At 40.6% G+C, this 26,114-nt stretch overlaps 1 protein-coding gene across 3 annotated transcripts; it reads left to right on the top strand.

The window, feature by feature from the left end:
• Positions 1-26,114, top strand: CYTH2 (cytohesin 2). 3 transcript variants are annotated; one of them, XM_034419427.3, is made up of 12 exons: positions 8-1,229; positions 4,924-5,071; positions 6,819-6,885; positions 7,409-7,527; positions 7,852-7,932; positions 9,895-10,007; positions 12,128-12,276; positions 12,826-12,937; positions 18,520-18,596; positions 20,093-20,164; positions 20,656-20,810; positions 22,547-26,114. In XM_034419427.3, the coding sequence occupies exons 1-12, from the start codon at positions 1,211-1,213 to the stop codon at positions 22,632-22,634; spliced, it is 1,200 nt and encodes a 399-aa protein (XP_034275318.1). In that variant the 5' UTR covers positions 8-1,210; the 3' UTR covers positions 22,635-26,114. The 3 variants fall into 3 exon arrangements, with proteins under 3 accessions (XP_087747976.1, XP_034275318.1, XP_034275317.1); XM_034419426.3 differs by lacking the exon at positions 20,656-20,810; XM_087891850.1 differs by lacking the exons at positions 6,819-6,885; positions 20,656-20,810 and having other exon boundaries at positions 1-1,229.

Below are 26,114 nucleotides of genomic sequence, written 5' to 3'. Positions count from 1 at the left end.
AGAGAGGCAGTTTCTGTAAGCAGGGCAATAAAGATTAGGCTAGAAACACCACCAGAACGTTTCCTTCCTGCCTTCCTTACAGGATTAACCCTGTAAAGTGGGGGGGGGGGGAGAAACAAAATAAGATTTCTTCCAACGACCGGTTCTCCCAAATAGGTGCGAACTGGCTGAATCCCACCACTGCTGATGCGGCATCTAAAGGTAGTTGCGCTCATGGAGACCACCAGCCCTACGATTCTGGCAGCCCTATGGAATTTGGGCTGCAAAAGTCTAGCTGACCACAAGATGGCAGCAAAGAGACAGCGCAAAACGCAAATGTTTTTCAACCTGAGCAGCTTGAAGACTTCAATCCCCTGCATTCCCCACCCAGCATATTCTGGGAGCTGCTGAAGCGCACAGTCTCAGCTGCCCAGGCTGAAAAAACCTGTCCTCTGCCGCATCTCCTGATGAGGAGGATTTTTTGGCAGCCCATGTACGGTAGCCAGTCTCCATTGGGTTGCTTACGCTTCACTCATCTTGATTGACAGGTATGCAAGGAGGGCAGGACTCGAAGGGTGACGTTTAGACGTTCGGAATGCATAAACGTACAAATAGAAGAGGATGAGATTTGAATATCATTTGTTGTTTTTTTCCTGGGACAGAGACAAAACCCTCCCATTTATGAGAATGGCACGTTAGAATAACTATAAATGAGCTACAGGAGCAAAAATAGGAGCTGCTGCTGTTTGGATCGAAATAGCTGAATCCTTTTTTTGGGGCATGAGACAAAAGAAATATCCTTTCACATGTCAATTGAATAAAGACTCTAAAGGACTCTATACGATTCCTATATCTTGGTTGAAACGTGCAGAGAATGGACCGGCTCAAGGAACGCCGAGTTACAAGGCCACAGAAATGATGAAGTGGGCTAGTGTAAGATTTCATTGAATAACTCTCCTGTCAATATCATGGCGAGGCTGCCTATTGGTTGCTACAAGCGTACATGTAATTTGTGAAATCTTCCTCTCTATTGGCTACTTCTCCTAGCTGTTAGGTGGCTATTCTCGTGACTTTTCTTTCCTATTGGCTACGCTTTTCATGAGAGGCGGAACGTTCTTTTCAGTTTAGAACCCGGCTGCTGAAGGAGGGCATTGCTGTTGCAGCCCCGAAGAAAGGAGGCAAGAAGAAACTGTGGTTCCCTTTGGCCCTGTTTGGGGGCACTCTGGACGTCATGGAGGACGGTATCTATGGTAGGGCTCCCTAAGATTCTTCCATTGGGAAGCTTATAGAGGGGAGACAAAGGGGCAGATTGTCCATTACGAGACCCGCCCAATAACTACAATAGGAAAAAGAGTGGGTGGACTGAGCCATTCAGTACCAGTTGCGTAGGGGGCGGGGCCGATCCTTACAAAGAGGGGTGAGGCTGGAGTAAACCATGCGAAATAAAAGGGGAATGCCGGGTCGGCCCGTTCCATAATAAGGGAGAGATCGAGATTTTATTTCATTTAATGATAAGGGTGCGATGCGTTCCATCGACTAAAGATATACATGAATCGGGCGGGGGTGGGTGGGATTTTTAGGCTATACCATGACAGGAGGGAGGGTGGAATGCACCATTGTCTGTGACTTCCAATTAGATAAAATGGGATGGGTCTGTTTAAGCGGCTCTCGAACGCGATGGAGGAGGGTGAGAATTGGCAACCTATTGACGGAATTGATGAGACGGCTCTAAAAAAGCACCGTTATAATTTAAATGGGAGGATGTACCATTCCTCGGAGGGAAGGGGCAGTTTGTGATTGGATCCAACCATGCTGCGAGGGGAAAAGGGGGGGGAGAATTGTCTAAATACTGTAAATCATAGGCTCTCATTCTGTTTATTTTTAACGTGTTATCCTTGCTAATAATATTACACCTTATTTATTAATATTATTTAAATTTAAATGTGTGTGAACTGCCAAAGGGTGGTTTAAAAAGTCTTGGTTAAAAACGGCGTTTTGCACGATTCGTTTTTAATCAGGTGAATTGGCTGCCCAGAATTGCCTCAAACTGTGAGACATATACATTTAATAAACAAATGAGTGGCATGTATATTTAATAAATAATAAAATAATTTATATGTGTCGGGAGTATTTCAGATTTTCATCTCCTCTGGGATCTTTACATTTTCAATAAAACAATTAAGCAACCCCCATTTCTTCTTTGGAACTGAATTAAAGTTTTTGTAACTCAAAAAGATTTTGGATATTATGCACTGCCCCCAACTTCTTTTTACAAAGAAACATAAAACATAAGAATTACTCAGAGGACTGTATGTGCCAATGCCCACACCTGCAGGCTGGCTTCATTATAAGTTCTTGTTCTGGGTGTGCCTCTGAGCTGAAAGCTGGACATCCTAGACTTAGAGGAAGTGGCTTTTGCAAAGGTTTTTTATTATTTTATATCTCTTGCTTTCCTACACAACATACCTGATTCTCTACTCATCTCATTTCCTGCTTGTAACAACCCTGTGAAGTCGACTATGCCAGTGTTAATGACTCAAAGGCACTATCCAGAGATCAACATTTGGACCTGTGAACTCCAGTTTCTTGACAGCTTGGTTCCTCTTACGCACACATTGTAAATGAATCTTGAATAACCACTTTAATGCTCGTATCTGCTAACAAGATTGGAATTGTTTTATGTCGGTCATAAGTCCTAGGCGGAAAGAGGAGTTCGATGCCGATGTAAACAACATGGACGATGAAAGAATGATAATAAGTATTTATACAACATTGAAGATTGGCATTGCACAGACTTGTCTGGCCCAAAGCAGAGAGGATAGATTCCAACTAAATGCTAGAAAAAAAATCCCTTTTAGCGATTGGATAGTGAAATCAGTTGTCTAACAAGGCAGGGGGGTTCCCATTGCTGGATGTGTTCAGACAATGGCTTAACTGCCATCTGTTAGATCTGGGTATAGACCAATGTTTTCAACCTCAGCAGCTTTAAGAAGTGTGGACTTCATCTCCCCATGCTGGAAGTTGCTGAGATAAAGGAACAATAGCAAAAAGCTGAAAAGATAACTTTAAGGACACAGGCGACATTATTATATAGGTAAATAAGGTTGAAACATTCCTTAAGCCCTGGGAAGCAAGATAGTATTGGCAAGAGATTTAGGCAGGTTTGATTCACTAAGATATAAGAGGGAGAGAAGGTAAAGCACAGCAAGGTTCTATTGTTACAACCTATCTCAATAAAATATAATTCTAGATTTCCTGTGGAATTTTTTTTTGTTTGTTTGTTAATAATTTAATTGGAAGTTTTTAATAAGCGCAGTAAAAACTAATATAAACCAAACTAGAAGAAAGGGGAAAAGAAAAACTCAGAAGGTGCAAGAAAAAGGAAAAAAGAAAAGGCAACAAATAATTAAAAAGTAGCTTCCAACTATCACATCGACATATGCTAATATACTGACTTTTCACTCTCTCTTAAAGTTACAAATAAAAACAAAAACTCTCTGCCTAACTTTTATTAATATGCAATCAAGAAATCTTCATTATTTCAATCCTAGTTCAGGAAGAAAGTCAGTTCAAAATCCAGGTCCTTTTTAAAAATTTGTCCTAGGTATTCCTACTTTGTTAATATCAGGTTTTTTCATCTTCTATGCCTTCAAACTCTATAATGTGTATGTTTAGGTAAAGGGCTTTTAAAAAGTTTTTCTCATCATCTAAAAGTTTCTCCATTGAAATCTGTATCTTTTCTGAGGTATTAGTTATTAATATTTCAGTTCATGCTTCAAAAATCTCTTTTAAGATAAAAGGTTATACCGAATTGCTCATTTAAAGTCATTTCTTATTGGACTTTTATTTATTTATTCACGTTTATATGGTCTCTCATTTCACAAAAGTGACTGGCCAACTTACAACACACTCCCTCTAGTATTCATTTGCAACCTTCATCAAGCCTCAGCTCCTAATAAGGGTTTAGCTTTATTTCAGTCATTTCCTGTGTGTATATTATTTAATTTATAGACTTGGTTTTCAAATCTTATAGCAAAAATAAACTCTATAGTCTCCCAATCTATTTAAAACTTTCTTAAATTTTTTTTTTTTTTTGCTTTTTGCCAATTGTATATTATTTTAAATTCTCTGCTTAAAATTTCTTAAATCCAAGGAAGAAGGTAAAATTCACCAGGTGTCAAATTAGAGTTGCCATTTTGAAGGTCTCCAATATCGATAAAATAGTGAAATGAAACATTTCTGAATGTAATTCCAAAGTGAGTTCAGTTGGCTTAATACCTTTAGGAAAAGCTCTGCTGATATTTGACTTCGACCATGAGAGACCACTATTTTATGGTCTCCTCATAAAGAGCTCTTATGGGCAAATTCTGAAGCTCTTGTTCTTCAGTGAGATTCAAAGAACCAGTCTACATCCCATTCCTCACAGTGGTCCTTGTTCATGAACTTCAGTCAGCCATGACTGAAGAAGCTCTATAGAATCTGTTTCTGATCTGGTCTACCTTGAAGAGCTGATACTTAAGACTTAATACACATATTATTTGTCCTAGACTTACAACCATAATGGATCCTGCCCATTATGGTCGTAAGTTGTAACAGTCATAAACTAGTCATCATGTGATCAGCCCAATTTTATAACTTGTTTTTTCTTGCTGAAAACCAGAAGTAAATGCTGATTATCAGCAAAACATCATAAATTGCAGTTGTGACCATGGGAGGGGGAGAACCAAAAAGTTGGAACTTTGAACAATCGCTAAGCAACTGCTCAAAAATCAAGGACTACCTTTAGGTCCCCTTCTGATTATGTGATAATCTCACAAGTTCCTGAAATGGAGGCATGAATATGGAAGTGGACTCATTTGAAAAGACACCCCTGGCTTTTTCTAATGGTTCAAAGTGACAAGAAGAGTAAGCTTTCTTCAGTCTGCTTTCTTTCCTCCATTGCAGTGCCTCCAGATCTGACACCAGAGGAGAGGCTAGAGTTGGAGAACATCCGGCGACGGAAGCAGGAGCTGTTGGTGGAAATCCAACGCTTGAGAGATGAACTCAGTGAAGCCATGAATGAGGTGGAGGGACTGGAGGCCAATGAGGGAAGGTGAGGGATTCCTTCTCCCTAGAGAAAATTATCTAAGGGGTTCCCAATCTTGGCAACTTCACAACTCCCAGAATTCCCCAGCCAGCCTTGCTGGCTGGGGAATTCTGGGAGTTGAAGTCTACATATTGCCAAGATTGGGAACCACTGGTATAAAGACTGCTTTCCTATTAAGACATTATGGTTTCAAGAGCGGCTTTTCTGAAACTGTTCCAGGCTTCTCTGAACATATGAGTCCCTGAGTCATCTCAGGATATGCCTGTTCGAATTAGCGGCTGTTTCCTTGACTTCTGAGATTTTCTTTTAATATATAATACAAATAATGCAGCTTCCATTGATACTAGAGTATTTTTGAAATCTCTAAAATGTGGATGCCTGCGTTTGTGTCAGGTTCTTTATTTTTTTTTAAAGATGCCCTTCATTATTGAGGAGAGGTTTTATATAAATATCATTACAGGTAGTTTTTTTTTAGCAACCACAACTGGGACTAGCAACTCACTTGTTAAATGAAGTGATTGCAAAATGAAACCATAACTGTGCTTACAATATTACTTAAACTTTCCTTTGCTTTACAGACCTGCAAAGGTTGCAAATGCGATGATTGGTCATAAAAGTACTTTTTCATCACTGTTGTAACTGTATGAGGCAGTTGTTAAATGACTATTATCAGTATCTTAAGTATTCTTTGGAGATAAAAGGAATATCTTTGTAGAAGGAATGTCTTTATAAAGACAGTGCCTATTACTATTTGTGTGAGCACAGTTGAAACTCATTAAGTATACTACTTTCTTCAGCTGCATAATGTGTAGTCATGCACAGTTTTAACTGATGGAAGTGGAACAGTGAAATGAAAATCCACATAAGTCAATGACAAAAAGTTGTTTTATTAGGTTGCAGCCTTAATTGTAGGAAATATTAGGCTGAACTTCTTCCCTTGCCTAGGGGGAATCATGATTTTTTGTAAAGGCAGCTTTCTCTGTTCTGGATTGGAGAACTGAATTAAATATATTCTTCTTGTATTCTAATATGAGAACAAAGAGGTATTGTGAGATAGCATCATTCTTGAGAGACAGAAAATAAATGATTCCCAGAAAAAAGCTATTTATTTTAAATAGTAACACAAAGCCTCTGTTGCCCTGCACTGATAGCCCTGCCATGCCCACCTAACTTTCACTATCGTCTTCCTTCCGCTGTTGATAAGATGTGCTAGCCTTGCTCTGTGCGAGGCAGCTTCTGGCTGTTCCACGCTGTCTTCCCAAGGCCAAGCACACCCTTCTCTAAATTTTGTGTGTTTTGCAATGCTTCAGAAAGCCTGAGTTGGGGCTGAAATAGAGGCCCAGCAGTGGCTGATTGGGGCTATGAAGGCCCCAGGCCCCTGCTTTAGCCCTTGTGTCACCACCTCTGAGAAGTGTCATTGTGCAGGGTGGCCAAAAGAGCAGAGATGGAGAGAGAAGATAGGTAACCCCTTACCTTCCAAGGTTCAGGGCTGGGAGGGACTAATCTGGGAATGGTTTGAATCAAGTGGGTCCTTGCCTAATGTTTGACAGCATTTGATTAAAGATGGCAACAGAGCCTGCTGGTCATGTGTTGTCAAACTTTATGAGTGCATCGCTTAGTGATGGAAATTCTAGTCCCAATTACTATCATTAACCAAGGACTACCTGCGTATGTATTCAAAAGCCTAAATGAGCTTAAAATGTTGCAGTTCCTTTCTGTAAGAGTCAAAGGTATGATTCTTTGTCTTGGACAGTAAAACTCTACAGAGAAACCGGAAGATGGGGATGGGGCGTAAGAAGTTCAATATGGATCCCAAAAAAGTAAGTGAGTGAAGGGTTTGCATGTTATGATATCTAAAGATTAGTCCAAGGGAAAACAAATGTTTCCTGATGACCCAGGAATTGCTGCGAATGAGAAATCATGATTTTCTTCCCCAGGTTAGGACAGAATTATATGATTGAGGGGCAGGAAGTCCAGTTGAGAAACCCAGAGAGCCAGTTTGATCTAATGGTTAGGCATCAGGTTAGAAAGCAGGAGACTAAGTTCAAGTCCTACCTTAGTCATGAAGACCATCTGCATGACTTTGGGCCAATCATTCTCTCAGCTGAACCACCCTCCAGGGTTGTTGTTGTTGTTGTGGGGAAAATAAGAGAAGGAAGGTCTGTTTTACATGTTTACCACATTGATTTATTTGTAAAAATCCAGAAAGCATATACACACACACACACACATATACACCTATACACAAACTAACCTGTCTGAGATTTCTGAGTTAAAGATAATTTGAGGATGGGAACATATTTGTGTTTGTTCTACATTTTTTGACTTCACTGCCTTTTCCAGGGAATACAATTCCTGGTGGAAAATGAACTTCTGCGCTCCACACCTGAGGATATTGCTCGCTTCCTCTACAAAGGGGAAGGCCTCAACAAGACAGCCATTGGGGACTACCTTGGCGAGAGGTGAGCAAGAACAGCATTGATGGGAGGAGCAAATGAGAAAGTGAGAAGATTGCAGCCATTGATAACACAGTGCAGATTAAACTACAGTATAGAGCTTCCTGGGACACTAGAAAAGAGCACAGATACTGAAGTGGGATAGATTAAATTTATTCAGAAAGGAAGGGTGAGAGAAAACCAAATTTGGGTATTTTAGAATGAATTCTAAGCAGATTGAAGAGGTCACGAGGGAAGAAAATAGAGTAAACATTTCAGCGATTGAGATGATAGGAATAACTGCCTTCAAAGGGACAGGATTAATACAAACTCTCTTAATCTTTTATTCAGGGAGGAGTTTAATATTGGTGTGCTCCATGCCTTTGTTGATTTGCATGAATTTACTGACCTCAACCTAGTGCAAGCACTCAGGTGAGTCTGGAAATCTTCAGCCATCTACTATATCCTCATTAGCTACAGTAGTTTTCCAACAATTTGGCTGCAGTACCTCTTGTTCCTATCTTGGGGGGGGGGGGGTGATAAGAGCAAGAATTTACTGTTTCTCCTGCTAAAGGGGAAGGAGAGCTTGCCTGAAGCCACCACTTCTGTTCCTGCCTCACCGATTTCAACCCTGTAGGCGAATGGGCATCAATTCTCACAGCCTTTCCTTTAATTTTGTAAAAGAAAGAATGCCATCCTTTGGCATTTGCCTTATTTATTATACTTCCCTATAGCAAATCTATACAATAGTCTATAATCTATACTATGGTTTCTCTATGTCACTACACTCATGGTATGTTTCTATATAAATGGACGGAGAATCCTTTGGCTTTCTATATTTAGTTATACTTTATCTCCCAACTGCATAGTAGTAGTTGTAGGTAATGCATCTCAGGCTAATTATAGTGCATGAGACCAAACCCTATAAAAACAAATGCATAGAAAGTCAGAATTGAGAAGACAGCACAGACAGACGATGCTGTCTCCTAGTTAGCTGCTGCAAGAAGATCACACACATAGACTATAAACAGTGACATAACAATGTGGCAATAATGAGCATTGGAATTTCTGCAAGAAATAAGCACTTGCCTGTAAGCCAGAACTGTTGGGATCCCAAAATATATAAAATAATAGAAAATGAAGAAGCTAAAGTGCTCTGGGACTTTGGAGTTCAAACAATCACCTGCCATGTAATCCCCCAACTTTAACAACTGTTGAGAAGACAAAAAAAGTCTGGGTAGTGGACAGTGAAATAGCTGAAGGCAACAGAAGAGAAGAGAAAGAATTGGAGAAAAACATAAAATTCTAAGACTTGCAAGTAGAAATAGAACAACTGTGGCAAAATAAATAAATAAAGATAATACCCATAGTGATAGGCTCCTTGGGTGCCATCTCAAAACATTTGAAGCAGCACTTCAACACTATGGGCATTGACAGAATCACTATCAGTCAGCTGCAAAAAGCAGTCTGTCTTTGAACACCTTTTATCCTGCAACAATAGCCTTGATATCATCAGACAATTGCATCTGCCTCTCCCAGATCCTTGGGAACATCTGGCTGACTGTGCAATGAACCACAATAATTTATTAAATGTATGTCACCTGACATATAAATAGTTTACAGTTGCTAAAACATATAAAAACAAAGAACAGTAGAAAACTAAACATACAAAAACAATACAGGGAGGAAGGAAAAAAGGAAAAAGTCAACCTCTCCGAATGAAGAATGCAGAGCCTACATTTGAATTTGTTTTCTAAACATGAAAAATTTGTACTTTTAGATGGATGGGGGGGGAAATTGAAGTGATCTCCCATGATGAGGATCACTTCAGCCTTTGCTAGGTATAGGGAATGCTGAAAATCAAGTACAAAGTAATGAAAGAGGATAGAAAAACACAGGATGCAAAACATCCCAGATATGGAATCAATTTAAAGAACATATCCAATACAGGTAGTCCTTGACTTACAACCACAATTAAGTCCAAAATTTCTAAGCAAGACAGACTTGCCCCACTTTTACAACTTTTCTTGCCGGAGTTGTTAAGTGAATCACTGCGTTTCTTAAGTTAGTAACACGGTTTTTAAGTGAATCTGACTTTCCCATTGACTTTTCTTATCAGAAGGTTGCAAAAAGTGATCCCATGACCCTTGGATACCGCAACCATCATAAATATATGCCAGTTGCCAACCGTCTGACTTTTGATCATGTGACCATAGGGATGCTACAAAGATAGCAAGCATGAGGAATGGTCATAAATCATTTTTTTCCAGAGCCATTGTAACTTTGAGTGCTCATTAAAAGATGGCTGTAAATTGAGGACTACCTGTATTTCAGATCAGACAAATAAGAACTTCCCCTGTGTCTTCATTCATGGCTTCCCATTCCTCTTTGCAGGCAGTTCCTGTGGAGTTTTCGATTACCAGGAGAAGCCCAGAAAATTGATCGTATGATGGAAGCCTTTGCTCAGCGGTACTGTCTGTGCAACCCAGGGGTCTTTCAGTCTACAGGTACAGATTTTTTGAGAAAGAGAATGGGGGCCTCTTTAGTTGTGAACCACAAACCTTCTTTGGATTAATGAGGAATGTGGGCAGTATTTGAATCAAACACTGAATATTGAGTACCAGGACATTCCTGCCATTTATTTCCCTGTGATTTCACTGGTATTTGCTTGCGGAGCATATTTTTCCTGCATACAAGAATTAAAGACTCATTAATGTCTATAAAAGTACAAAGCTTCAAGAGAGCACTTTTTTCAGCGTGAGAGCCAAAGTCCCTCCAAAGAAAACTTATTAAATTGTATGAAAAGTTCCAAAATACTGGCTGATCCCTCCACTTTGTCACACGTTTTGCATGCTCTATCAAACACATTGTTCTTTGAATACAAAAAAACAATGATTCAATAGCTGGAAGAGATGAGATCTCATTGTCCTAATAAAGGAGAATATTTGTAGATCACGGTTGAAATGAGGAGTCCTTGGTGCTCTCTGAGCTTGGTTGTTTTCTTGCAGTCACTAGCACTGATGATTTACCTAGCTTGGGTAATAAAACATCTGCAAGAAAACAACCAAGGTAAGAGCATCAAGGATGCCTCATCTCATTGTCTGTTACTGCATCAGTATGGTGCACTGCATCTGGGTTCTGGTGGGAAAATAGGAGTTGGGAATACACAGCCTTGAACTTTAGATACATCTTGTATGAAAGGGTAACTAAGAAATAAATGTTTATCTGAAAAGCAGGGTTTCAGGAAAGAAGGAAATCTTCATCTAGGCCTCAGTTGGCCAAATTCGTTCTGTAACCATAGCTTGTTTACCCTGGAGTGTAGTGAAATTTAGGATCCGTTTCAAGGGATCAATTTTACCCTGCAGAATCAGTTATCAGATTGTCTTAAATGGTGATCTTCGTTAGAATCTCTGTAAAGATGGTGCTAGTTGTTCTGCATTGTGCCACAACCTACTTTAATCCATTTAAAGTACTATAACAATAATACAGTTATAGTTATCCTTTGAGCCACAAACCTATTATCATAAGAGCTAAGTATTCTAAAAACTACTTTTTAGAAATAACTTGTGTAGAATAAGGTGAGAATACGAGACCAAATTACATATAGGTAATCCTTGATTTACAGCAGTTTATTTAGTGGCCATTCAAAGTTAACAACGGAACTGAAAAAAGTGACATGTCCATTTTTCACACTTACAATTGTTGCAGTATCCTCATGGTTACATGATCAAAATTCAGCCACTTGGCAGCTGACTTATATTTATGACGATTGCAGTATCCCTGAGTCATGTAATCACCTTTTGCAAACTTCTGACAAGCAAAGTCAATGGGGAAGCCAGATTCACTTAACAACTGTGTTATTACCTTAACAACTGCAGTGATTCCCTTAACAATTGTGGCAAGAAAGGTGGTAAAATGGGGCAAAATTCACTTAACAGATATCTCGCTTAGCAACATAAATTTTGGGCTTAATTGTGGTTATAAGCCTATATATTCGGATCACATTATGTTTGAATATTTTGTTCAAATATTCCTTTAAAAATACTTAAACACATCAGAGAAAAGCTTTGCATAGCCTTCTTTCTCTGAAGCGTGTAGGTTGCTTCATGCAGGAAGTATTTCTAAAATATTTTCTTATGTAGCCTGTTAAGTAGTTCAGACCGGAAGCACAATTAGGACTGCTAACTCAATTTTTATTCTAAGGTTACATTAGCAGAATCTTGCAAGCCTGAAAATAATTTCTCCAGAGCTTTACTTTTATTCTGCTGAAAACCAGGGAGGGTCCCTTCTTATATATTTTCCAGGTCACCTTCGCTTCAATAGGCTGAGATAACTGTCTAGGCTGCGGCTCTTCCTTCTATCTCCCAGGGTCATTGCCACATTCTATTATAGAGTAGCCTGAAATGGTCCTATCTAAAGACTCTGTAATAAAATACTCACAGCATTTCAGAACAGCTGAAAAGATGAAACAAATGAGCTGCAGTTCCATAACTTAGATTCCCTCAAGTATTTTTCCTATAATGATTTTATCCTCTAAATAGAACTTGAAGAAAAACCTGTATCTCATATCTACTCAGATGCGTAGAAGTAAGCTCTGAAATGCTTATTGAGTTCTTTGTTCCCCCAGATACGTGTTATGTCCTCTCTTTTGCGGTGATCATGCTAAACACCAGCCTTCATAATCCCAACGTCCGAGACAAGCCCACAGTTGAGAGGTTTATCACTATGAACCGTGGTATCAATGATGGAGGTGACTTGCCGGAGGAGTTGCTGCGGGTGAGAAGTTAGCAAAGTGAACACAGGGCTTGTTTTTTAGCTAGATGATTCTCTGGTTTGAAGGCTAGTGGGAGGGAGGAAAGAAACCATCTTTTGTAGTTGGTTTTTTTATCATTTCAAACATTTTCTGCTCAGTTTTGAGGTACTTTTATATAGGATATCTCAGCCTTCGCAACTTTAAGACATGTGGACTTCAATTCCCAGAATTCCCCAGCTAGCTATACTGGGGAATTCTGCAGGATTGAAGTTGACACATCTTAAAAGTTGCCGAGGTTGGGAGTCCCTATTCTCATACCTTGTTTTAACATAATGCTATTACTGCGACTGCAATTTCTTCTACATTCATTTTAAATACTTTGCTTTAATTTGTAAGTGTGTTTCATTTGTAAGTTTCGAAATTATTTTATCCCCTCCATTGTATAGTCAATCAAGCATGGTCACTGTGCCATGGAAATTCAAACAGACACACAGGCACATCTTTTTTCTTGCCAAATTGGAAAATAATAGAATTCCTGTCTGTAATTCCTCTCCTTCCTCCCTTCCTGCTAGAATCTGTATGACAGCATCCGTAATGAGCCCTTCAAGATCCCAGAGGATGATGGGAACGACTTGACACACACATTTTTTAACCCCGATCGCGAGGGCTGGCTCCTCAAGCTGGGTGAGAGGCGCCCCCCCCTGTTTCCCCTTTAAACACTATGGCCTTTTCTCCCCTTCCCCGCTACCCTTCCCCCTGTCCTCTCCCACCACCCCTACCCCACGATCTTTGCACGCCTCTGCACTCTCCTCTCTTCCCCCCCACCTGTTGTGTCATTTAAAGCATGACCTCTCTCTTCATCAGATCAAAGGGATCCTCCTGAAATCCACCCTGATGTCCCTCCCTTTCCCATTAACCAAATATATATATATATCTATATAAAAACCCATGGGGATCCATCGAATTGCAGAGGTCTCCCTTTTTCTCCCCGCCTCCCAGTTGAGGTGGATCTTCTCTGACAGATGATGAGAGGGGTCTGCTGGGATTTTTGTGAATTGCCTTTAAAAGCAGGCAAGTAACTGGAACCCCAGTTTCAGGCCACTGAAAGCCATATCTCTGGCGTCTGATATTTCGCCATTATTGCTGGTACCTTTTCAAACCTATTGGATGCCTCTATAAGTCAGGTGGGGTGGAGGAGACAGGGAGATTAAAACAATGGAATATTCCAGTCTTAAATCTCGATTCATAGTCAGATCATGCTGTCTTTACTTTTCCACACTATACAGGGCAATTAGTAGTACTACCAGTTTAACTTCTGTCATAAAACATAGTGTAGATAAAAATGCACATTGTAGAATAATTCTCTACTCTTGAACTACTTTGTAAACCAGAGACAAAGAATTCCTCCTTGGACAAGGAGCATGCAGCTTTATGATATCATTGTTAGGTTGAAGCAAGTGGAATAGTACTCTTGACAAGAGTGAGGCACGAAAAGGTGAGCTTTTAGACCCTCAGGGAATCTTCCTGTCCATCCAAAGTAAGCCAGGTGCAATATAAGGTCCAAAGCAGGCAAGACCAACTCAGATCCAGACTATAAGAAATCCAAAGTGACGTCATAGAGTCAAAAATGGTATAATCCTTGGGATCAGCTGTTTAAAGTGATTGGATGGGACCCTGATCACTGAGTCCTGATTTCCTACCAGGAGATTGAGATAGAATAGTGCAGATAATCCTTGATTTACAACTATTTGTTTAACAATCGTTTGAAGTTACAACAGCACTGTAAAAAGTGACTTATTGACAGTCCTTGCGTTTATGACCATTCCAGTGTCCCCATGGTCAAGTGATCTAATTTTGGGTGCTTGGCAGCCTGCATGCATTTATGATGGTTGCACCATCCCAAATTCATATGACCACCTTTTGTTGTTGTGACCCAGGCCCAAGTAGGTAGTATTAGAAGCAAACAGTTCCAAAACAAACAGACTTTATTAGAAAAACTGAGAATTAACTCATTCTTAGCGTAGTCCAAACTAAATTAAAACAAATTCTTCATAACACAAATTCTTCAGTCTAATCACCAACCTGAGTATAATTAGGCAAACTGCCAAAGGCTTCTCTTGGCAAAAGTTCAGAAGCAGAAGACACCAACTAGAGATAAGTGCAGCAAGACAAAAACAAGTCTATCAATGTTGTTTTCCGACAAAGAGCCCAAGAGCCGTTGCTGGTCTTTTAAGCCTTATGGGAGGAGCCAATCATCTCTTGGCCCTACTCTCGCGTCGTCCTCTTTGCTGTAGCTGCTCTTGCCTTCTGGCAGCTCTCCTCATACATGCACTAGGAACAGGCTCCTCCTGTTCCTCTGCCGCTCTACTGTCAGCCTCTGGAGGCTCCAAAGTCCGCACATCACTCCCTGATGGCCCTGGCCCCATCTCTGCCTCTGACACAGAGCCCTCATCCGGGCCTTCCCCAGCCTCCAGGACTGGCCCCTGTTCTTCCTCAGCCTCATCGCTGTCCGACTCCACTGCCAGCTCCGCAGGCTGCTAGCGGACCACAACATTTGTGATCTTCCCAGCCAGCTTCCAACAAGCAAAGCCAAGGAGACGCCATATTCACTTAATGACCGTATGATTAACAACTGGGGCAAAAAGGATCATAAACCTGGGCACAACTCACTTAATGACAGAAGTTGGAAATCCAATTGTGGTTGTAAATTGAGGACTATCTGTAGGTGCTTTATTTTGCTCTTCTATGTTCTGGTTAGAACTTAAATCAGGGTAAACATTTCTGTTTGTTCTTTTGCTCTTGTAGCAAATCTTGGCTTTGGAGCAGAGAACAAGTTAAGGAATAAAAGCATACAAATGGAGGTGCTTTCACACTTGCTAGTAGAAATAAACCAGTTTTAAGTTCTTCCACCAAGGATGTGGTTGTTTCCTTCTACATCACCCTTTCTTGTGCTTTAGTAGATCAACACTAGAATGTAGCGTTTGCTGTAGGTAAAATATTATTGCATCTATCCATCTGTCCTGAAATAGAGCAGAACAGATGGACAGTAAAAAGAAGAGGAAGGATTGTGTGGCCCAAACATTGTATGTTTAAGGTGGAGAAAACGAGAAAAGCAATATTTGGGCAAGAGGGGGGGGGAGAATAGAAGCTAGCCTAGTCATTTTCCTCAGAGAAGTTAAATGGACAGTGAATTTTGAAGAGCTATGCTTGGAAACTGAATTCTTGGCTTGATTAAGATGCAGCTTGCTGGACAGGCCAGAACTCTTGGTGATTTAGTATCTACCTATAGAAATGAGTGATTAGCAAACTATTGTTGCAATCATTTTTGCCTCCCTGCGGAGGCCATTATATAGCAAAGTTGGTTGCATCATGGTTTGCAAATGTCACCTAAATCTTTACAGCAAGGGTGTCCAAGCTTGGCAATTTTAAGATCTGTGGACTCTCAAAAGTTGCCAAGATTGGACACTCCTGTTTTAGAGGTAGGGTTTTCTGTAACCTGATTTAAAAGGCCTTGTCATTTAGCAAAGCTATGCCTATCCCATTTATACCCATCCCCATACAATTTAAAACCTTCCTCCCTCTGCCTGTCCCATTTTCCTATCCCATTGCCCCCAAATGCCTATGTCTGTGTTGGAGGATTTTTGATTTGACCATGTACTTCTACCTTATGTTGATGTAACTTGTTCTCCTTTCTCTCTCTTCCTCTCTCTCTTCCTCTCTCTTTTTCTCTTCCTCTCTCTCTTTCTCACCCCCATTCTCTCTATCCTGACTCCCCTGGTCCCTTGCCTTCTCTTCTCTCTCTTTGCTCCCTTCTTTCCCCACCACTGCTACCCTTCCCCCCTCTCTCCTCCACCATCCCACGGCACGGACTACATTTGTTCTACTGTCTGAATACTGCCCCCAAACCAGGAGGTAGGTGAGAGGAGGGGGCTTTTTGCTTTGCAGCTGACATCTGGTTTGCCTGGTGCATTTTGGACTGGAAGTGGGTCTGTGGTTGGGCTTTAGGGCATGGAGGGGTGGGAAATGTTGTAATATCAGTTGTAACGGGGTTCAGTGGATCCAAAATAATGTGGAGAAGATATAAGGAACTAGCATTCTCTTCACCCCTAGAATGATACATGTCTTGATGCAGGGGTGAGCATCCATTTTCTGTTGAGTATTCTATCATTCCCTCAGTGATCGTTCGTTTGGGACCATTTGCTAATTGGAGGGTGGGGCTGCAGCAAAAGCAGTGGGTGGGGGTACCCATTCTCTCTTTTTGACATCCCCTCCATCCTTCCCTTTCTGACACTTTCCCTTTTCTCTCAATCTGTTTCCCCCTCCCCCATTGCAGCAAGCCACCAGGTAATAGACACAGCTGTTGACAGAAGTCTGAATTGATCATGCTTATAGCTTTAGGGCAGGCTGCATACAATGAAACTGTGGTGCCACTGGAAGGGAAGGACAAAACGTTAATGAATTGAGAGGTTGAGCAAGTTTTGTGGGGTGGGTGAGAAAATTTCATCTCCCCAAGGCTTTGCAATTACTCTCATACCTTCAGTCCTATTACCACCATATTCAAACAGTGCAATTGTAGGTATTTTTGAGAGGTATTCAGATAGGTTGTGAATTGTCCACAATCTGCATGTCATAAATAGTCTACCTGTCTTAATGGATTACTCTTTAAAAGCAGGCCTACCCTTTTCCCCCTTATTAAAGCGAGCGAGAGAGAGAGAAGGTGGTTGCCACAGAGCATAGATTCTTGTACTTTTTAATACTCATGCAGATTTCGAGATGCAACTTCTGTTGAGAGGCAGTTATGGATGTCAACCTTCAGGCTGTCCTTAGCTTCCCAAAAGTATCTGCCTGGCAATTGTCGGAAGCAGCAAAGACTGGGTTACGTGGATTTTTGGTGTGTTCTGAAGTTCCTCAAAGAGTATTTTGGCATCTCGTAGCTTTGTCCATTTCCACTTGAGAGGCTAAATGCTCTTTGAAATTACCTTAATTGAGGACTGCCAAAAAAAAAAAAAAGGATTGAAATCCTTATCCAGTGATAAACCAGATTTGCACCCATGCACATGTACAGATTAGCTTTGCCTCAAGCTGGGAATGACTGTTGGCTTTGCAACAAATTTGAACTTGTATCTTGTTTCAAGCCTAGAGCAATTGCTTGCTTTGCATGCTAAAAGCACTGCTTTTTTAAAAAAATGTAGGTTGAGTTCAAAAGAATCAATTGCTTATGCAAAAGCTGTTTCCCTCTGGAGTTGAGAACTTTGTTTAGAGAGGCTAGAAATTTCTCCCAGACTCCTCACAGTGACCTTGTTTAAAGGAGATTTGTTTCTCAGACACAGCTATGCTTCGTTGGAGCAGCTTGTCTTAAGTCAGGAGTATATATGCTTTTTAGAGTGTTAATTAATACTCCGTGATAACCCTGATATTTAGTTGCTAAAACACACATCCAAATTGTCTCAAAGGTGCTTTTTCAGAAGGCAACTGGACTTTCTTGTTTTTCTTTGAAGACGTTATCCCCAACAGCCTGAGCCTGTGTTCAATAGTGAAGGGGGATACAGGGCAGAAAACATCCTGCAGAAAGCACAGCTTCAATTTCTCAATGACTAAGGTGACCCTGAGGACACAAATAAACCTCCAAGTGGCCTCAGTGACTCTCTAAAAAGAATGCAAATAACCAACTGTTGGCAAGAAATACAAATCCTTCCCTTCCATACCATCCAGTCAGAGCTGAAGAAGCTTCTTGGGTGAAAAGCGAGACATCTTCAAAGAAAAACAAGAAAGTTCAATTGCCTTTTGAAAAAGTGCCTTTGGGATAACCTTGACCTGGATGACTGAGAATCTCCATAGACACACGTCCAAATTGACAATAAATTAAAACTACTCCCATTATTATAAGCTTCAGGACAGCCTTACAAATCTTGTCATAAAAAAGATCTTGAATTGTATCCATTCTCAAGTTTACATTAAAAAAAATAGACAGTAATTGGAGTCCCTCAGTGCTCATAAAATAAATCCATTGTTGGAAAAGGTACTGTTTTGCAAACTCCTAGAATCCTTTCCAGCTGTGTTTCATTACTTTGACTCAGTTTTGTGCTCTTTTTGTCTAGTTTTCCTTCCCCCCCCCCTTTGTGTCTTACGTTGTTTCTGAATTCTTTATTGCATTGGCTTTGTTCATAAGCATGGCTTCCTACCCCAAAATATGAAGATAGAGTATGTTTAGTGACCAAAGTAGACAAAGATGTAAAATGAGAACAGATTCCCCTTCTTGTTTTCAGGAGGACGGGTGAAGACCTGGAAGCGACGCTGGTTCATCTTGACTGACAACTGCCTCTATTACTTTGAATACACCACAGTTAGTACAGTTTCCCTCTCCTGCCCATCCTGCACTCCTCCTATTAGCAAGTGGGAATCTTAAAGAGTCCTAGAGGTTGCAATTCAGGGAATCAAATGGGCCAGTTGGGCAAGAAGGCTTGCAACAACAGGATGGTAGTCTAGGAACAGTAGCCCACTCGGAACAGAGAAGTTGCTCAGGAAATATTACATTTACAAGAAATATGTAGGCAGAAAGAGGGCAGGATACAGCAAACTGTTCCCCTAAACTCTGCAAGATTAACAGCCAATTCATAACTGCTCTATGCATGGTTTTTATGGTTATAACCAAAATCAACAGTATTTCAAATACAGGAGCACCAGTGCTATTCCAAGTCCTACAACCAAGTGCTGTAATAGATGAGTACATTATGAGAAGCTAGGCAGCCACCTAGTATGTCACACTGATGAAGAGCTGGTTTCTCTGGATTAAGACTCTAATCTGCTTTATGAAGTCTCTGAAGTCATCAGAGATAATTATTGTAAAATCAAATCTGGATCGGTCACCAGGACCAGAGATTTACTCTTCTGAGCTGTCAGACTTGTGCTGGAGCCCATCCTCAGGGAACTTCTCTGTACTGGAATATATGCTTTGGTCTATTCTATGAGTCGTATTTATGTGGTGCCTTCCTATTGGCTGGTTGGTGTGTTGATGGCTGGAAATTGGCTGAAGTTTCCTTGTGCTGCCAGGCCCTTGTGGAAGGGCCCTAAACTGGTGGAAAATTAGCACTCCTGTTAACTGATAAAGGGACCCTTTTCCCAGGCTTCAATCATTTCCCTGGCTAGCACACCATTCAGCCAATGGGAACGCACCACATAAATGTGACTCAAAGAATAACCCAAAGCACCTATTCCAGTAGAGAGAACTTCCCTGAAGATGGGCTCCAGACAAGTCTGAAAACTCAGAAGAGTAAATCTCTGGTCCTGGTGACTATCCCAGATTTGATCTTGCAACATTATCCTGGGACACGTGTATTTGCTTTCATTTGTAAGATATTATCTTCACCCTTGATTTTACCTTCACAACTGCTTTGTGAGGGAGTTCCAGTTGACAAATAATTGCAATAGCACTTAGACTTATATGCTGCTTCACAGTGCTTTACAGCCCTCTCTAAGCGGTTTACAGAGTCAGCATATTGCCCCCAGCACTCTGGGTCCTCATTTTACCAACCTTGCAAGGATGGAAGGCTGAGTCAATCTTGAGCCAGTCAGGATTGAACTGGCAGTTGGCACAGTCAGCCTGCAATACTGCATTCTAACTTAGTGTGCCTTCCAGACACATTGAGAATAGCGCTGTGAGAATTTCCATTAGATATTAATATTAAAAATTCTAGGAGCTATAATCCCAAATTAGGGAGACTAATTAAACTTGACCCTCCAAGAGATTTCCTGGAACAGATGCTTTCAATGCCCTACCTTTCCTACCTACCCAGATTATTGGGCCTATTCTGTTTCATTCATATTTTTATGACTTTTTAGGATAAAGAACCAAGAGGCATCATCCCATTGGAAAACCTAAGCATTCGGGAAGTAGAAGACCCACGGAAACCAGTAAGTGGTGCTGCATTATAATTGCTTACAGCATTGCTAAAGTGGCTGCTTGCTGGATATGATTCATGGTTGGCCATGTTTCATTTGCAGAAAAATTTATATTGTCACTTTTCTGATTGTCTGCCTTGGACCAACAGTCCTCAATTAAAGCTTGGGCAGGCAGGCAGGCAAATAAGGCAAACTTTGAAGACACTGGATAGCCAGAGAATTAGCAAAAGCTTTTTTAAAAAAAATTCTAGGGGAGATCATTTGCATACTTCATTTACCTCTGTTTCATATGGTTCACAACAAGCTCAGAGAGCATCAAGGGCTCTACAGTTCAACCCTGAACTACAAGTATTCCCTTTTATTTCCCTTCTCAAAATATTCTCTTTTATTTCCCTTCTTTGTACTCCCAAATCTTCTGGAAGGCATTTTCAAGAACCATTTGCAAAAGGATGGCCTTTTAAAGGCTTTCTCTTCCTTTCATCACTCTTATTTTATTTTTGTAGAATTGTTTTGAACTCTACATTCCCAATAACAAGGGCCAGCTAATCAAAGCCTGTAAGACTGAGGCGGATGGACGTGTGGTTGAGGGGAATCATATGGTCTACCGCATCTCGGCGCCTACACAGGAAGAAAAAGATGAGTGGATTAAATCCATCAAGTGAGAATAAGACTTTATTTTTTTTTCAGGATTCTTGATTCCCAGCTCTAGCTCCTGATAATCCACTTGAAATTCCAAAACTTTATTTAGCAGAAAGCAACTGATTTAACTTCGGTGGAGATTAACCCAAACTTTGGCACAGAACCTTCAGAACATGTTATGATATCCATCCCATAAATCTTGAAATTTCCCCAGAATTTGACAGCCTACTCTGACTTAATAAGATTTGAGAGATATTCTTTTTTTAAAAAAATCTGTTCAATATTGGGACACACAGATTTTGTCTTAAGCAGGAGTCCCAAACCTGTGAGCCCAGGAGCCCAACCCTACTGGGCTGTGAGGGGTTTGCAACCAGGCTGCGGAAACGGCCAGCGAGCACCCGCACACTCACTTGCACAAGCAGCGGGTGAGCACATGCATGTGCACTCCATTTGCATGCGGTAGGCTCATGTGCACGCCGTTCACACAAATGGAGCGCTGGCATGTGCACATGCGCTTGCTCGCCACTCGTGCGAAACTATGCCCTTCCTCCCTCACTGGTCCACAAAGACGGAAACTTTCGGGAATTCTGGTCTTAGGGATCTCTTTTTTCTGCTTTTTTTTATCCTGTCTGTTCTTCTCAGTTAATATCTGTCATGCAGAGATATTATTAAATTAGAAAGGTTTCTTCTTTCCAAGAAACCTTTGGTTACATAGTTCAGAAATGAAGAAACTGATAGAATATTCTTAATATAGTCTTTAGAGATTTTGAAGAAAGAGGAAGAAAAACTTGATTTGGTAATCTTAGAAGTGATTCAATTATGCAAAGTATTGCGGGGAAGGCTCAGTTGAGGTCCCAAGTTTTAATCTTTCCACATGTGTTAAGAATAGGAACAGTCCAGAGAGGCTTTTATTATGCAGTTTAATAAAAGCTAAATGTTTCACTCAACATTCTGAATAGGACATAAATTCATAGTGGGGTTCTTGGAAAACCTAGAGCTAGTAAGCCAAAAATTTAATGTCGTAGAAGCGCCACTTCTCTGCAGTAGCATAGAGAGGTGGATAGGTGAGTAATGAAACATCTCCGATCAAAATATTATAGCCCCTGAAGCTTAGATACGTCCAATTTGCTTTCTTAAAAAATAACTTACTAAGTAACCTACCGTATTAAAATCTTTAGTCAAAACTTTCTCATTTTAATCTATTGGTCTGAGGCTGCATTTCCTCATTGCAGTGCATATAACAAGATTGCCTAAAGAGCACATCTTTTGTTGTGACTTAACATGTCAACAAGTATGTATAGACATGCCCTTTATTTCTTTTCCTCCCTCTTTTTTTTCTCATTTCCTTGTTAAGCACTTGTTTAGACCACTGATTTGGTTGAAGGGTTAGTTGGCGTGGGAGTATAACACAATGGGTGGAGCTAATAGAGTTAAACTGAGCTAAAAAATATTGTGGGAGCCCAACCACTATCTTAACATGTTCTGTGGCGCAAAGGCATAATATGATATAATTTCAGATTGTAGCTTGTCCTGTGAACACAGAAATTCTCTTGACAGCAAACTAGGCTTGGAATGTGGTGCGTTACATAAAAGCAACCATTATAATATTAATGGCTAAGCAGGATTTGGAATTTTTACTTCCAGATCTACCCACCAGCTATGCTGCTTGAGGCTTAAATGGGATTAGAGGGAAACAGTCCCTTTCCCTCTTTTGTACCTGGCTCCTTAATGCTCCATATTACACTTTTTTTGCAGGGCTGCTGTAAGCGTGGATCCTTTTTACGAGATGTTGGCTGCCCGCAAGAAACGGATCTCAGTGAAGCAGAAACAGGAGCAGGCATGAGGTGGGGTTTAGCTAGTTCCCATCCTTTCCCCTCTCTGTACATCCTCCTGTATTATCTCTCGGATCTTCTGACAAGCCCACCTGGGTTGAACTCCATGAAACCAACCATTCCTATCGTGGGTCCACCACACTACTTGGCCAGTCTAATGGCATGCCAGCATCCCACTGCCTCCACTCAGTTATCCCCACCCCACCCCCAAGCTTCCTCTAGCCCTGTGGGGGTTTGCCAGTGGGACTTGAGCTTGGGTGACTGCCACGGTGCGGCAACTTCAGGGAATGGATACATTCTTTGTGTTTTGAGGCAGCTTCTCCAAACTGAATTAATCTTCAGCCTTCATCAGACAGAATCAAATGGTTTCAAAGCATCTCAGTTAACCCTACCATACCTTGATTATGGGCAACCAACTTTGATCATGGTAACGGAACATTTCTATTTTGACTGGACTTCTTCGTTCTGCTTCCCAACATAACAGCTGGTCTGCATGTCTGAGAAGAAAAAAAAATGGAAAAACCCTTTCAGGCTATTAGCAGTTTAGAACGTGGGGAAGCCCTTGTTTTCATTCATCGGCTACAGAAAAACCGCACCTTGCTCGCCTAAACCAAGCACATCAGGGAGTAAGCTAGCATGTCTTTTGAACTGCTAGTTTTCTGTGTTTCAGGATCATTCAAGTCATTTAATTTCCCCAAACTGCTTCCTGATGCCGATAATCACAAGAGCATTTTTTACATGCTTTTCTCTGTAGGATGTCCCTTCGAATTTGTTGCCAAACCAGCCACATTGTGCATCCAAGAAAGCAGTATTCTGGATCTGGCACACTAATGTCTATATGTACCCTATTCCCCATTATTTGGACTTAAGAAAGGAAGTAAACTCACCAACAACAACCAGCTGGGGCTAGAGAGCCAGACAACTAAAGTATACACACTGACATAATTTTGAACACTATTTGTAGTCTCCAGCAGGAATAACTGACACACATTTGTAACTGACACTTGTATTTCTTCATTGTTAGGCCCAGATATCATTGTTCCCAAATTTCCTTGACTGCCAAGCAAAAACGGATCCTCCTCAGTTACTTGTGGAGTCATTAGAACATTGCCTCTACCGCTAATTCTCCCTGCTCTTTCCTGCCTCAAGTGTAGCAGCAACCTATGTGGGGCTTCCTTCTGTAGTTAATTCAATGTATTTTTGGTGGCTTACAGAGGAATTCAAATGAAAACACTGCCACTGTCATGTTATAACATGATCATTAGGACACTCCCTAATTGGGCGATGACAGTTCTGTTTCTATAGAACTGCAACAAGAATTGCCTCTCCTTTCTGCATTATCTTTTTCAGATTCAGATCTTTTTTAAAATTCTGGAAATGGTTTTCTTCATTTATAATAAGTCATCATGCTATCAGGATGGTTAAAAGACTGTATCTCCCATTTTTCCAGAACTCGTTTATACTTACTTGCACATTCAGGTTATAAGATCTGAGAACAATAAAGAAGGAAGAGAGAATGAGTTTATGAATTGGAAGAAAAATTAGTCTGTGTAACTCCCTTTTTGTGTGGATGTTAACAAATGCAAAAACAAGGTAGTCCTTGATTTACAACCAGTCTCTTGGCAACCAAAATTATAACATCCTTACTCCCCAAGTACTTACAACACAGATTCGAAGTTCCAGCAGCCGGGGCCCCAGCCCACCCTATGTTTATTACATTTTAGGATTTTGGCAACCATCTTGCATTATATGGCCATTTTCAACTTCCCGTGGTTACATGACTTAAATTTACCAAGTTTTTTTGCAAAAAAACCCTGACATTTACTTACTGGCAAAAATACACCCATTGCAGACGTAGGCCCCAAAAATGTTGAAAATTCAGGTGGGTCGTGTGATGACCTGTTGTAACAACTAGGAAAATGTATGACCCCTAATTCCAGGTTCAATTAAGTTAAGGGCAACCTGTAGTTGTTGTGTTACTCTTTCCCCTTTCCCCACTCTCTCCAAGATTTAAGAAGTTTGCTCTTCCTGGTGATAGCCTCGCCTCACTGACCAGGCCTCCCAAGGCTGTCTCCTACTTGAGTGAGAGGGATATTGTACCTCTTCATCTTGCAACTCACAGCTCCAAATCTAGTCTTCCACCACTGCTTTTCCTCAGGTTGTCCCTTAGGTATAAACATCTTCGAGCCTGAAGGCTTTTTCAAATCCCGAGTTGGGCTTTCTAAATCACCAAGTACTTTGTGGCACATCTCAAGCCTTTGCGAAAAAGTAGTGCAAAGTCCTCAGGAGCTGCAAAGGTCTCCAGCTTGATATTCTACTACCTTTGTCCACATGCATTTCAGCTTGATTGCCCTGCCCAAAGAAAAGCCGCATCGACTGCAGGGGGTTCAAATCTTGTTGGATTTAAATCCGAAGCATCTTCTCCCCAGTTAGAAACTATGTGGTCAGAATGAAAGGTTGTGTTTATTCCATTTATAAGAAAAGCATGAGGGAAAAAAAGGCAGCAAGTGAAAGAAAAGGATTGATACTAATTTTCAATCTTTGTATTGTGAAAATAAATACCAGAAAATCCGGGATACTCTTTAAAGCAGCATTTTCCATCTCAACCCATTAATGAGTTTGCTCAAAGCTGAGGTATCTGCTTTATACTTGCTCAAACCCATCCTAGGAAACCCTTTAATCCCTAATCCTAAAAACTGGCTGGGGAAATCTGGGAGTTGAAGTCCACAAAGTTGCCACTGTGGGACGGCCTTGCCCTAACCCTTTGCCTTCTTTTCAATCTTAATTTAATTGAATTCCCAAAGTGGCTAGCCTTTCCCCTTCTTAACTAAAGTTTAATTCTATTTCAGATCCAAATGTATAACATACATATTTTTATAAACAAGAGTTTCAGAAGAGGAAGGTTAAAATTATTAATCTCGTAGCTGGCAAAGAGGGAAGAGATTGCCTTTTTTCCAGCTGTGTGTCATAACCAAAATTATTTCTCCCAAGCTATGATTTGTGTGGAGATGAGAGGCAGGAGAAAGCTCCCTTTATTTGTTTGAAGGATTAGTTTTTATCAAGACACTTTCCAGCTGCTTAATAATGATCAATCCACCCCCATACATATACACACACACACACAATATCCACATTCAATATTGCCCTTGGTTCTTTGACCTGCCTTCTGATTTTATATTTCTGAAAAAGCATCTTTGTACATTGGGACTGATTATTACTTGTTCTTCAGCAATACAAATAGTCCTTTTCTTCATTACGGATTTGAATATCTGTCTTGTAGGAAGGAGGTATAACAATCTCCCCTCCCCTACTTGCTCTTTGCTCCAGAAGACAAAAAGAGAAAGACGGGCATTTTTCATTGAAAGAAACTATATGATATTTCCTTTGATGGTGATGTTTTTGATTTATTTGTTTTTAAAGGAAATGTTAACTATTATTTAAAAATTTAATGTATACATCTCTGGATGATATGTAAACACCACGAATTTATC

Source organism: Pantherophis guttatus, chromosome 4 (assembly GCF_059756535.1).
Source record: "Pantherophis guttatus breed Tessera chromosome 4, ASM5975653v1, whole genome shotgun sequence".
In the NCBI taxonomy this organism is placed as follows: Eukaryota; Metazoa; Chordata; class Lepidosauria; order Squamata; family Colubridae; genus Pantherophis; species Pantherophis guttatus.
The sequence above is the reverse complement of the archived record's forward strand: the minus strand, read 5'-3'. Positions and strand labels throughout refer to the sequence as shown.